At 40.1% G+C, this 15,317-nt stretch overlaps 1 protein-coding gene across 1 annotated transcript; it reads right to left on the bottom strand.

Annotated features, from left to right (window-relative positions):
* Positions 1-1,454: 1,454 nt before the first annotated feature.
* fut9a (fucosyltransferase 9a) lies at positions 1,455-14,263 on the bottom strand. The gene is made up of 3 exons (XM_036542654.1): positions 13,660-14,263; positions 6,448-6,565; positions 1,455-5,466 (listed from the first exon to the last, which is right to left on the bottom strand). The coding sequence occupies exon 3, from the start codon at positions 5,456-5,458 to the stop codon at positions 4,382-4,384; it is 1,077 nt and encodes a 358-aa protein (XP_036398547.1). The 5' UTR covers positions 5,459-5,466; positions 6,448-6,565; positions 13,660-14,263; the 3' UTR covers positions 1,455-4,381.
* Positions 14,264-15,317: the final 1,054 nt, after the last annotated feature.

The raw sequence follows: 15,317 nt of genomic DNA, 5'->3' as shown, positions 1-15,317 counted from the left end.
TCTGCTCAGTTTGTTCTCACAGTGCCACAACATGACAGCCGCTGTAAGCACGGCGCAACGTCTGAACGTCACGCTCACCTAATTAGCGAGAAACCTTATAGGAAATTTCACATTTTACCTTTTTTATTATTATCTGTTTAAGTCTATGAGTTTGTTAATAATTACATTGTTTACCTCATCTAAAATAGAATATTCCATCTTTGCTTTGGTCTTCATTAAACCAGCATACAGGTATGTACTAATATTTTTACAACAAGTTATTCACAGAGATTACAGTAAAAATAAACTGCTTTGTCAGAGTGTTCTGGATTGCATTTTTTAATTACTTGGGTGGTATGCTGAGATTGTTTTGATCAGAAACAGGGAAATTCACAGTCTATGATAAGCTGAAAGTACTACTATAGTATACATGGCATATCTGAAGAGCATTCCACATTCTTACACAGTGAGGCATAATTGTGAAAGTGGCCCAAATGTTTAGGACTTGTCATTTCTTTGGGTGTTAAAATGATTATTTATTATTATAAAATAAATGTCTATATATTACCCGGAAACCATCAGTGTTGCAAATTTTAACTTTAGTTGATATAATGTGCATGTGAAAAATTGAAATTAGAACTTTGGCCAGCAATTTCATTGTGTGAAAGAGGGAATACAATTATTTTTTATTATTATTATCTGCTGATTCTATGGGTAAAGTCCTGATTCCATCTAACCACACTGTGCTTCTTCATGACTTTCAAAGGGATGTTTCAGCAAGTCTGGATTTGTTTTCAACTCTTACCATTTTCTTTAATTTCATTGATGGCTGAACCTATGACCTTATTGAGAGAATTCCCGCTCAACTATCTCATTTTAACCTAAGGACAAAAAGTACAGTGTTCAGACTGAATCTGGGCCAGCGCAGCACTCTTCTGCAATACATTATGGCTGAGGAAATAAAAGTGGGGCATTACTTTCCATGTGATCCTTATGCATAAAGGACACATTATGTGATGCACTCCCAATAATAATATTGCTCCCAATAAAACCCTTCAATGCCAATATTTAACCAATATAATGAAAAAATAAAACAGAACCAGTGTGAACACTAGCATTAACAGCAGGTCAGACATGTGTAACCTCATTGACATGATATTTTCTCAAGGGCTGACAGAACACAACTGAACAATCTGTGAATCTGGCACTACACACATCATGAAGAACACTTGTGTCAGTTTTAACTGCCAGTGAAATTTTCCCACCTTGTAATTACACAGTTAGCTCTAATTAACGGTGCAAATCCTAGCTGCTTCACAGCCTCTTGTTCACAGCTTTTTATATCAAATAATAAATATTCTCTCAAAAATTCATAGCATTGTATAAATAAATATCTATATATCTCTGGTTAAGATTCCTAATGGTTATAAAGGATGAGGTTTCTGCAGGCAGAATGAAATCTACAGACTACTGCCAAATTGGAAAAAAAAAAAAAAAACGTTTCTCATTTGCTCTAGTTTTATCTTCATATTGTTATCAAAATACAATTTAGAATATCCAAATTAAGCTGAAATTGAGTCATAAATGGAAATTAAGACTGGAAAGCTGGCAGTGGGCAGATAAACAGAACACAAGTAAGATTTAAATTAGCTCGGGATTCATCTATGCCACTACACCTCATCCTGTAATTATTACTTGTTAAAGGTTTAAAAGCCTATGCACATGGTATATTTTACAGTCAATGGGAGAGGAAAAATGAGCAGGGCATACACATGTTATGTGCACATGTTATGTGTCATACTTGTCTGAAGTCTAAAGGCCTGCACCATTGTGTAAGTCTTTCGAGGGCCTCAACACCTTTGATGATCTGATTGCATAGGTTGGACAGAGTTTTAGAGCGTCGCCACACTGCTGCTGTCAGTGAAAGCTTTTCAAAATGGGCGACAACACAACTCCAGGGACTGACGTAGTCCTTTCGCTCAACCCAAACAGACACTTCGGCTGCAGGAGTGGCTCGGAAACAACCGGGCACTCCCCAAAGTAACAACACAAATGCTGCGCACAGAATACTTTGTTAAGCTTTTTCGGCTCTGCGACCGTTCACCTCAACATCAGCGAGTTTTTCACTGGTCTCCCATACGCAAACATGAAACTAGTATCTGTCCCTCATATGTCTCAGCAGCATTGCAGGTTATTGAAACAAAAACCCTTCTGATATTTCTGTTTGTATTTCACGGGGGTTCCTGCTATACAGTAATAAGATTGCAGGGATCACTGAATGACCATTCAGGATTCAGTCCTTAATGGCCTGGCTCCTACGTTTGTTACCCCCATTTCTCACCCTACCATGAGAAAGGACTACATTACAGAGAGTATCTGCATCACAGAAACTGCAGAGAGCATTTTCTGGCACTTTTTAAACTACAAGCTCTCGGGGCTGCAGAAGGATGCTTAATTGCTGCTTAGCTGCTACTTACAGGTATTTTAGTTGTAGTATCATGATGTGTTATGGATGCTGTGATCTAACGACTGTGTGATATAAGCTAGCATATGTACTTGACTTTCCTAGTTTTCTAGTTTCAGGTTAGCACAACTTATCTCGTGGTTGTGCTTGAATGATGTTGTGCTCACACTCACTGGTCTGGGAGTGCTGTTAGCTTGGCCTGACGCGGTTGCTCATGTAACTTGAATGGATACACTTATGTTCTCCTCTGCTGGAAGATGCTCTGGATAAGAGCATGAGCATGTGCTCAGTTAATGTAATGTAAATTGGGTCTTTCGAAATCCTGATTCAATGAGTCGAGTGGTTCATTAGCCAGTGGAGACGAGCCATGAGGACCTCCAGGACCAGGGCCAAGTTTCCCTGCTCCACAACATCAGCTCAAAATGCAAGGTAAACAGTTTTGATAAAATAGCCCCCCACCCCAAGACCACAGACCAAATGTGTGAAACTCTGAAAGCCAGCTGTACAATAAGCGAAATGCTCTACAATAGAACTGCATGAAATACAGCAGCATGAGGGAGGGGCACAATAATTCCATGGATTGATTATTTAAGACTGCAAGATTTCACCTTTCACCTTGTTGACTGGATGAAATTTGGCTCACATTCAGCTCACCCCTACAACATTTATCCAGATATTTTTTTCTCCATTAAACACACACATATGTTCACAGTAAATGTAGCAGTTAACCACTTTTTCAAAGTCCTTCACAAAGACTGCATAGACATATCTGTTTGATTTTTATCGATTCTTCTTTTGAAATATATATATAACAATTCCTTTTTGACTCCTTTTGTTATTCAAAATATAACATTGTGTCCAATAAATGGCATTAGCTGTTGTCAGAAAATAAGATTAAACAATATCATTTGAGATGCCAGATTTAGTACCACACGATGTTTGTTACACAGACCTATTCTTACACAGTTATACATGACACAATACAACACAGACACTGAGGAATGTTGAGTTTTCAAGATTAAAGTTTTTCAAGAAAGCCAAGTGCTGCCTACTATCGTTAAGATTTCATGTAATCAAAGACAACATTGTCCTGGTCGCTTAAAACGTACAGTCCAGCTAATTCCACATTTATTAGGACTGGTAAATATCAATTAATGATATAAAAGTAATGATTAAAAAATTAACATGTCCTTATATACAGTATATGGGTCCTGAAGGTTTCAGTGCCACCAGTTTGGTTGAAATGTTGTTTGTCTGTGCTCACATTAATATTAACCACAAATCAGTGTACAGGTGTCAATGACAGGTGATTGACGTGCCGGGCTCCTCTGTGAATTTACTGTTGTACGCATTGCACATTACCTATGAAATTAAAGAGAATATTTGACCTCTATTGCACCTACCATGCACTTTGTCTTAAACCTTGAGCAGGACATGTAGGCAAACGTCACTTTTTTCTTTTTCATACACCACTATGTATGTTTGGCTCTTATGGCTGTTGTAATTATAAAATGTGCAAGGAAAAGAAAAATGTAACCTTTGCTTAAATCCAAGACTAAAATTGAAGGACAAAGCACACTGCGGTTAGATTTAACAGAGGACCTCCAACACCACCAGTGATTAGTGTCAGCAGATACATCAAACCAACATCGTGGAGATCGTCCACAGTTTTGTAACTGTACACATTAAATCAGAAGTATTGCAGGTGATGTCAAGTGCTTTGCATGGCAAGTTCCAATCAGAGGACACCTTTCAACTTGGAAAAACTAGTGCTGAGGAAGCCATTTGCCAAAATAAAACTTAACAGTAAGAGTCAGTGTCATAGTTTCGACAGGTGCAAGAGTTACATGATTAACCAGTGGACTCTCCTTTCAAAGTAGATCCTGTCCCTCACCGCAAATAGCAAACCAGCATTTCAAAAATAAATGTTCTTTTCTTTTAACCCCAGAACCATTTGTCAAGGTTATTAAAGACTTTGTACTCCTTGTGCCTTCGGATGTAGTCACATGCGAGGCAAGTGTGCTCTGCCCAGAAGTATGATTTCTTCACGGTAAAGTGCTTACGCCAGTGAAAGTACCGTAGGTACATCTCCTCATTCTTGTCCAGGAACAGGATGTAGTCGGCCAGCTCTTTTGGGGAGAGGAAATCGTCCACGTGAATAAAGGCGTCACCAGGAACAAAGTTCTCGTAGTTCTGCCTCGAGGGCCCGAGGACGATGGGTACCGAGCCCACGGCCAGCGGATTGTACAGCTTCTCTGTGATGTAGTCCTTGTGGATGGAGTTCTCGAAGGACAGGTAGAACTTGCAGCTGGCTATGATGGGGAAGAAGTTCTGGTCATTGACGTACTCACCGAAGGCCTGGCCGTAGGCGTGGATCTCGACGTGCTTGTAGAGCTCGTTGTAGTACTTGACTCTGATGTGTTCAGGGTTCCAGTTGCTGACGATCCAGCAGATCAGCTTGCTCTTGCTCGGCACCACAAAGTCCTCCTCCTCCTGGGTGGCAACGATGGACCCGTAAGGCACTATGATGTCCGCGTCCTGCCTGTAATTCAGCGTCAAGTTGAACAGGTTCTCCAGGCCGGGCAGCTGCGCAGAGTGAGAAGGCGACTCCAGGTTCATCCAGACCCACTTCTGGAAGGATGGCCGTTGCGGGGGCGGCAGGTTGGACAGGTTGCTGCTGATGTCGCGGTGGTGGATGATGACGCCGTCCGACCGGTTGTACAGGCTCCTGTCGGCCGTCACATGACAGCCCTCGATGTTGAACAGGGAGCTGCAGACACTCAGGTCGTAGGTTTGGCCGAAGGGCCAGAGCCAGACCAGCACGATGGTCAGGTTTTGCTCATTTTTGGCGAAGAGGTTTTTCACCTTCAGTGCTGACGTGGCCGACTCCACCGGACCCGACAGCCAGCTGCTGGACGGTTTGAAGTACATCAGAAAAAGAGTCACACAGCAGCCCAGCAGGAAGGTGGCAATCAAAAGAGGTCTTAGGATTCCGTGGAAAGACGCAGATGACATGCTTTTTCCTTTAAAGTGAAACAGAACAACAGAAAAATCCAATAAATCAACCTGTCCACACTCACAAATTTTATGCACATAGTAAATAATGAAATACTATGTCAGTTGTGAGTGGTAAGTGGTAAGTGCATGATCTGCAGATCATTTAGTGTCATGTAGGCACATTTTAGTTCCTGTAAGTTCCTTTGTTCAAGGATCTTTTATCTCATTACATTTACATTTGCATTTTGGCAAATTTGGCAGACGCTCTTATCCAGAGCAACTTCCTATGTGCATATGCAAAGCACATTTAACAAAACAACATGAAATGTTGTGCAAAAAACAAAAAACAATATGTCCTAGTGAATTTGGTCAGATGAGGTTAGGGTGGGTGCACAGAAGAGGTGGGGCATTTCATAATTTAGAAGCATTAGCTGAAAATAGAAACATTTCATAAAAATTCTGCTAATAGAGGCACGGTACAATATATATATTTAATAAAAAAGGAATGAAATTACAATGAATTGACTTTTGAGTTTGACATTGCTGAACACTGCAGCAGTTATCTACAATGAACATTGAGATCCATTTGAAATGACACCAACAAATAGCTGACCCAAACATACATCATCAAACTCTGTGAATGTTCAGCAGTAATAACCACATATAGGTAATTGTATATGCATTTTAATATTTTGTTTATCCAAAAGTCAAGGTAAATACTCATGAGGAATGCACAAGGCGCGTATTATTTTGCCTGCTTTGAATCAAATCTCCAAAATGAGCAACAGTTTCTGAAAAATGTATTTTGACACAAACCAAAGCCTGTATTTCTGTTCTGTGTTTCTGTCCTGTTCATACTTCTGAATTTTCAGTGAGTTTTAATATTTATGTCATTTCATTGAGGACAGATGCATTGTGATGCAAATCATGTTAAATCAAGACAAACAATTTGAAAACAAATTGGCACAAATAGGTGTGGGACCACCTGCCTGTTCTTTGATACTTACGTGAAAATGGCAATTGGCGACGAGATCTAGGCAGTATTAGAATTTAGAAGTAGAAAAAACCGCCAAGCTCACGTTGCTTATGCAAGGATAAGGCCATCCCTCTCCTCCAACGATTTACCTGAGGTGAAACCCAAAGAAAGGCTGTTAGATTTATAAAAAATAAATGAGGTTCGCTGAAGCATGAGCCACCATTTCCCAGCGCATTTGATAAGAATGAATTGATTTTGGATTCACCAGTCTTCTCAAGGGGTCCCACTGCAAATCGTGATGTATTCCCTTCTCTTAAAGTGAGAGAAGAATCGGTTTTACTGTACTTCACCAAACTTACCACACTGACATGTGTGTGTCACAGATAGTTCTAGAATCAAGAAGAAGCACGCAGTACCAAACCGCAGAATACTGGCAGGGAAGTTTCTTGCAATCTGATGTGCTAATCCAAATCCAGCAAATGCACTCTGACTCCCAGCACTGCTCTTTTAGAGAATCAAACCCAGAGAAAGCGTTCGGTTCGCACATACCGAGCATTTAAAAAACCAGCCTCATCAGGGCAACTGATGGTGTATACAAGGGTAAGTCTGACTAAAAACTTTCCCGGGGGTTCTCTTTCAAATCCTGTTTGACATTTTTCTCCTGAAAACAGTGGACCGCAGTGACGTGGGTACAAACTGGAGGATAGGTGCTACTCCAGTAATGTAATGTATCTAAGTAACTTGCAGACACCTGACAATTCACAGAGCACCTGATGGCAATGAACTAAGGAGGCCCTAGGTGAACTACCCATCCCTACCCCAGAAGAGCTAAGTCAGTTTGGGTCCCTGGTCAAAGGCAGTGAATGACATGGGTTCGAACAAGATCTGTATGGCTAGGCATGCACAAGCACCTTGCCAACTGAGCCAATTGGGAGCACCCAGGGGATGCAGCAGGTTTATTTGATAAGAGCAATAAATCAAATTCACTTGATGGGAAAAGTGGCTGGCAGAGATACGTCCCCCCCACCCCCCACCCCCCACCCCCACTCCCAACTCCTCTGACTGGATTAAGACCTGCAAGCTCAGCAGCAGTGACACTCAGTAATCTCTAGGGCAACGACTGATGCTAAATTTGTACATGGTGGAGAGTGAATGTCAATGCAGCAGTAAAGAGTAGCCCTGTTTGCTCTATCCTACCGGCCTTTTAAATTCAACCTATAATACTGTGCTGGACGCATGTTCAACTGAACTTGGACTGGTCATTGCCCTCCAGGTTATGGATCACTACAACTCAATAATCCCTTTTACTGCCTGGAGAGCAGGTGTTATCCCTCTCATCGGGGGCTGGGGAAAGATTTACTCTTGTCAAATCATTTTCTTACCTTAAATGTCAGCTCAATATACAGTGCCTACATATTTTCTGCATGCTTTGCATAGAACACTATTGATTTCATTGATTTTCAAATGACTATAACAACAGCATGACTTTCAAATGCAGTGACATTAAATAGTGACTCATAATTTGTAGTAAGATGTTAATAAGGTGTTTCTGGATATATACACAAATGAATATTTGGATAATGACTTCACTGGCATGTTCTTTATATAAAGGTGAAGGTAATCAGTAAAAGTAATTTGACAATAGATGCTCTTTGGTTTGGATGTTTATAAGCAAATTTAAAAGATCTAAATATGTTTAGAAATGTGAAGTCATTGGCTGTACAGGCTTTAAATTTTATCATTGTGTTTATCTAAGCAAAAATACTACAAATATGATGCAACTTTTTTGGTACTCAGATTTGTGAGTGTGATAAAAATAGGATTGGCTGCATAATAAGTAAATAACCTGTATATGAAATTACATAATATGCAATTATAGGGAGTTGACTGTACTTAAATTATAGAGTCTAATGTCTGCCTATTTTAATCATTTCACTGTGGAATGGAAATAATTGCCTCTCGACAGAAACACATCTCAGCAAACCTGCAAATCTGTAAATTTGGCCTCCTTGCTCGCAAGCTGTTATACTTCTGTTGTTAAAATTGAGCTCACCGGTCCATTGAGCTAACAGCTAATCTCCTTTCGATTTTAGATGATTAGCTGAGGAGAATTTACCTGTGTTTATATTTTAATTGGTTGACAGTTGCCAGTTGTTACTTAATTTAATTAAATTTCGCTCACTCCCAAGTGCTATTTCGAGGGTCCGCTCCTGTTGCAAACAAACAGGCAATGCAAACACATATGCCGGGCTTCACTGAGCCATCTGCTGACACCTTCCCCCTGAACACAGCACTGACGTTCATGAACCAAAGCACCCCCCCCCCCCAACCGCCAAAACCTACAAGATGCTGACAGAGACAATGTGTGCCAGCTCTTATCTACAGCAAGGATGCCAGGATTTAAAGAAAACAGGGGAGCCTTGAGTCTAAACACTGTGGTAATTTATCCTGAATGACAAATTTAAGCGAGAATTACATTTTTTTTTTTCAATTCTTACATAACAAGCTCTTGACTTCATAGACCACTCTAAATGATGTGATTTGGAAAACTGGAAAAAATAATACTTTCTTTTTCCACTCAAAGCTCAAAGGCCCATAGACTGAATGCCTGATGTCCTTTCTAAGTTTATTCATCAGTTACATTCGTAAGGGTTTTGAATCACAACCCTTGCCATCCACAGCACAGACAACTCAATGAATGTGCTGAGTTTAAGACCAAGGTCCCCCAGGGAGAAGCAACACTCATACTCTTCACCTGGCTCTAGGGCGATGCCACTTTCTGTGGAGGGTATTTGCAGCCTAAACTGTGCTACACATGCACTTTACTTTTCCACAGCATCCCTTTCCTCCAAGTCTAATCTATTCCTGTGGAAATGCTTTTTTAAAGGTGTATCTTTTTTTAATCTGTATTACTACAGAAAGCCATTTGGGCCAAAATTCTAGAAAGACTGCTGTGGACATGTGAAGGAAATTGACCAGTCCAGACCTAATGGACATATCCAGATGTGATCGCTCTGTCCACACAAAAACCCTAACACAGTGCCTAGGTGTAAGTTAGCATATCCATTTTGATGTAACAGTGGTATCATTTGATACTGACAAATCCAGTATGTCAATACCTATAGCCTATAGAATTCAAGTATAGCCTAGCTGCATATAAATTTTCACAAAGTGTAATTTTTAATAGTCCCTGAGCTGTGCCTCAGTCTCACATGATAGGCAATAACAGTATTACTGAGCAGAGCACTGTGAAAATCATCATCGTTTTTCAAAATTATTTACGTCTTATTAGACGTTTAGAGTTATTGGAAACATAAACCAGTATACTCAAGAACCATAATTTGAAACACCCTCTACATTACTAATTATACATTTCATGGCCTTCTGTTTCTAAGTGTAACAATGAAATTGTCACGTAGTGACATAACTTTCTGTGGCTATATTCAAAAGACATCGTTAGAGTCACTACTTTTTGTTTTGTTAATTTTTTGTAAACCACTGAGTGAGTGACCTCTCCGTGTGTCCTTAAGCCTAAAATTATTTTAGAAATTATTACTAATAATAATAATAATACATAAAATTAATTCATTGATTTAAATGCCACACAAGACTGATCTACAATAAATTATCAACGGTTTACCTTACAATTATCCTTTGACGTGTTCGTGGAATCGGGACTTAATATTTAATGTTTGAAAATGAACCTCAGGAAAGATACTCAGTTCGCCCTACCGATGACCATGACTAATGCATCAGTGCCAGGTATGTCCAACAAAACACTTGACCTGGATTTTATTTTCCTCACAGAGCAACCAAGCAAATTAGATGAGTGAAAAACAGTACATCTCATTAATCTGGATTTTTAAGAAATAAAATTATAGGTTTATAATTATAATTATGTATTATGCAAGAATTTATGTCTTGACTATCAGAAAAAACAGCATTTTTAACTGAGGAAGATTCATGAAAACGAACGATTTGTTTCTCTTGATACTTCTTTCCCAGTAGCCCAGGCCTAATATCGGAGAAGTCTGGCCTTGCCAAACAACGCATTCTACGAAAAAGTCTCATGTCATTTTTTAAACATGAGCACTGTAATTAATCTCCTCTCTCAGCCTGCCTTCCAATCCCATGTCTCCTCTTCACCTAATAAAGGATTCAAATGCTCAGCTCGGCCTCGCCGTCTCTCTGCTATTACTTCATCGCGCAGCTCGCTCCATTAACTCCACGTCGCTGTGCGTGTTTTGGTTTCAAAGCTCTTATTCTCCTGCGCTGTTTGAGATCCGGTTTTCTCGCTCTTATTTTCACTCCGCTTCTTCGCTATACGAGTTCTTGTTTCCAGACATGCAGTATCTCCCCCTCTCTCCATTCTCCCGTTTCCCGGCTCCATTTTTTCTTATTTTCGAATGAATTCATTTAGCGCTAAGTAACTGCGCTAGTTCCCTCCCGTATACTGTGGATAAAGATGCACCGGTTTAATAATCGCTATGCCTGTCAGTTGTTCATGTCAGGTTCCATTTGATTAAATGCTCTCTACAGCGTTTCCGCTTACTTGCATTTTTCATTTTTCTCTAAATCAACTGCGGCATGATAGCATATACATATATAACTCCTTTAGTGATCCAATACCTGAATAGAGATTTGGACGTGCATTTGTGTCTGAAGAGATATAAAGGTACGTCTGATGCAGGAATTACACACGGCTGCTGTGACTCTGTGGAATTCATAAAGGGGCAGAAAAAGTGGGACGGTGCTGAGAAAACATTTAAAATGGACACAGTGGCTCACAACACTAATGCACTACTTCTGGTTTCATGAGTTTAGTGAAATTCATTCAATCAATGGCAAATCCATTAAGATTAATCCAATTCATATCACGTTTCATAAGATTATTGAATGAACAGCATAACACTAGGGACTACTGAATCTAAACAAAAAAAAAAAATGCTCACAGTGATCCACTTTCAAAAGCACCAGAATTAAGGTCAAAGTACACTGTGGTGAGACTGAATTGGGTCCTAAAACACCTCCCTAATCCTGATTGTGTGAATGAAATGAATCCTAATATCTAAACACACAGTATGCAATGCCATGGCATGTTAGAGTTATGCTCAGGTTGCTCGCTAAACCCTCAGTTTATCTGATCCAAATAGGTTAATCTTGTAAGTTAACACAGGAAAAGTCATCCACATCCTTGTGAATATGTCCTCTTTACGCAATGAGTTGCTAATCAAATTCATCCATACGTCTTCCAGTAGGTTTATTAAGACAGAGTATGACAATGGCGTGTGTGACAACCTGCTAGAACAAAAAATATAATCCTCAACCAACAAATTTGATATTTATTGAGATTTAAAAAATGTCAATAGTTGTGTTACTGACATTTTTGACATTCTGGAATGCACAGAAAATTCAACATAAGCAATTCTAAAGGGACCAACAAAACCAATCTGAGAATAATTTAGTTTGTTTTCAGCGATGCTCAATCCATCCATTGAATCCTGTCACCTTTAGTCAACATTCTAACAATGTTACTATCATTTTCACACAAACTCATGTGTCCAGTTGTTTTCATATCGTTGTCTTTCAGAGAAAATATAAAATAACAATTGCAGCTATTTGGGTCCACACATGCACAATCAGTAGTGGAATGTAGTTTTGACCAAAAGTAATATTTAATGTTGTAACATGTTAGGTTTGAAATCATATTTGTAATGCGACCCCTGTCAACCAGGGCATCACATCTATACTAATGTTGTGGATACCTGAACCGGTCCAGCATATGCAATGGGTCACAGTTCTTGGTGAGATGACAGGTTCTGACTCGTATCACTTCTCAGGTCTCGGGTGGACTCTTGAAAATCTCTATTCCACAAGCATGACCCTTAAAATTTTGTGGCCCTTGACCATATGTGAATCAAATTGGAAAAATACCCTATTACAAAGTTACTTTAAAGTTGTATACCTTTTTGTGCGTGTGAAGTGAAAACCCGTCGAAATTAACACATTTTGTTCAAAAGTTCAAAAGGCTCAAATGATTTGTCCAGTACAAAATGAATTATAATGTGGAGTAATGAGCCGGTATGACCGCTTAATTAGGACGTGCATGGTTGCACATACTGATTTAAGATCCGGCGAGGTTGCGCTTGCGGACAAATAATAATATCGATCCTGCAGGAGTACTTGTGTCGGGAGGACAACTGAAGACTGTCATTCAGCAGTGAGAATGCAGACTGGAAATAAAATGCACATCAGCAGCACACAAATACTCAACATCACGGTTGTTCATTTTCGTCAGACTGATTTGTGATGCACAGCGCAGGGGCTAGCGCTGAGAAGAAGCTAGAATGTTACTGTCTGAGAACAGGACAACGGGGGAAAACAGCAGATCGGCAGGCTACCGCTCGAACGTAGCCAACTCGCTTCCACAGTCCACGTGTTGTTTACCACAATCTAACCAGTTAAAATGCTGCTGCATTTTGCAGGACACTGCCTTTTGATTTGCCGACCGTCCTTCACAATCGTTTAGCATCAGATTAATTTCGGTAGGCTGCATGCACACACGCGCGCGTGCGTCTGTATAAAAACAGCCTTGACGCAATTCCAGATGGCTTCATTTAATGTTAATTGCGGTTCTATATTACATGCACAACCCACGCATAACGAGCAGAATTTTAATTAAAATGTAATTAAATGTACGATTTCCTCTTTGTCGTTCATATTGCTAAAATGTTGACTTATGATACCTGTGCCGGAGGTCGAGGTGGCTGGCAGTAGGAGGGCATCAGCAAATGTATCATAATTCCCAGCGGTAACAATGAAGGTCATTTTTGTACTGTGGTAACAGCGAAACTAGCGTCATCGAATGTGATGATATTGATAGTGATGCAAGATTATTTCATTTTGGGTTGTGTCATTTTTGATGACACCGTAAATAATCACATAATATTTGGCTTCTGTTCAATAGTCTACAGAGAACAAACCTAAACCGAAAAGAATGTGATAGGTTAAAAATATCTAGTCACACATAAATGAGTCGATATACATATAGATATGTTGAGAGTCTGTAATACCAATAAATAACGATCAGCGAAGCACACTCGCTGTAGAAGTGATTACTAAAATTCACACTGATTTGCCGACGATAAACCACGTTTTTAAAGATTTGACCGAATGCAGGTAGAACATTACGAGCACTGCCTCTGTGTAGGCTACTACCATAACATTGCATCTGGTTACTCACCGTTCTCAGGACGGAATGCCATTCGCTAAAATAGATCCACTTATTGCCATAATGTTGGCTTTAGTCGTTTCCCCGTGATTTATACAGCCATCCTAGTCCGAATACCACACAAATCTTGGCTGTGAGAAAATGCTTTCTGTGGTGGCTATTCTCGCAAGCATCTGGCCGGGATTCGGTGGATCCCGAACCCATAGCTAGTCCCCTCTGCAGTGGCCGTCGAGGAAGAAATGCAGTCGTAATGATTTCAGCCAGACAGCACAGAAATGCATTAAACTGAATTCACAAACGCGGGCAGATGGTGACTAATTGTAACGAAGTGATGTGAACCAAGGCATCACTGCTCCGCGTGCAGGGTGCTCCGCGATGTGGAATAATTCCCTCCCTCGCCCCACAGCGCTGTCTCCACTGTCATGACAAAGCGGGCAGCTGTTCCAGAGGAAGGTGTAGACTATCAAGACGCAGGAATCTAAACCTGAGCAGATATTATTTCGGAGTGAATTTGATAAATGTTTTTTTTTTTTTTCTTAAAAAGCACGAGGAAGGGATCCACGTCTGTGAAGCATAGTCTACCCGACTCAGCAGATGCCTAAGCGAGCAAATGGCATGCGATTCCTTATACATAGGGTACACAGTATCTTTGTTGTCCCTAGTGTAGATTACAGTAGCCTAAGTCACTGTAATGGACAAAGCCATTCGATTAAATATAAACATCATGAATAACTCTGCTATTTTGTTAATGTCAGCATTAGGCTATTACTATGAGTGTTGCTGAAAAAGCAACATATTACTGTATTGCGGTGGTGGATTCTCCAGACCTGTGTAACACCAGGTGTACCGGCTTTCTGCTGCCTCACACAATTTTCCTACATAACAAATATGGTATAACTAATACCAATCGGATGCAGCGTACATTTAAGCCAATACTGAATATAACATAATATTATCCTGCAGCAAAATCTTACAGAATTGTTTGCTGAGACAAGTGACTGCTGGTGCTGCTCTGTCTGCGCATGCCCATTTTTTTTCTAACAGCATATATTAAGGGCAGATTTTTTTCGTAGGATGGCCAAGGCAGGTTTATGAATTATTCATCAAATATTCATCGAGAATATTTTCTGACATCACCGAGAGCGCTGGTGATTCGGCGAGCAGTCAGGGGAAGGGGGAGGCGGGAGGTTTAAAACTTTGAGACTCCCTCGCCATACTCGCTATCGACCGCCAGTGGAATCCTATGACGGAATTGTTCGAGAAGAAAGGCGCTGCTCAGGTGAGTAAGTGACATGTTTGCGTTTTGTAATCAGCCCTTGAAAGCCTCTTTAAGAGAAATTTACAACTAAGAAATCAATAACTGGCAATCCTTACCTTGGACGCTAACGCCTGCTTACCATCTCGGTCATTGTTAGCAAGCAAAGTTCTGATTGCTATGTTATTCACAAGTGGAACGAACTGGCAAAACACTAATTAATATGGCTAGCCAGCATAGCTTAGCTAACTGGCTGTGTAATGTTAGCAATAGACTGTAATTTCGTTGTCCTGAACAATGACAAATAAAGCTCTCTCGTCTATCTTACCTTACAGATATGAGGCTACATTCGCTTTAACTAGTTATTGTTTCAGACAAATAATTGCCAGTGAATTTACATAGGCCCATGTTTTGT

The sequence above is a fragment of the Megalops cyprinoides genome, chromosome 12 (genome assembly GCF_013368585.1).
Source record: "Megalops cyprinoides isolate fMegCyp1 chromosome 12, fMegCyp1.pri, whole genome shotgun sequence".
NCBI lineage: Eukaryota > Metazoa > Chordata > Actinopteri > Elopiformes > Megalopidae > Megalops > Megalops cyprinoides.
Note: the sequence above shows the minus strand (reverse complement) of the source record. Positions and strands in the feature narration are given on the sequence as shown.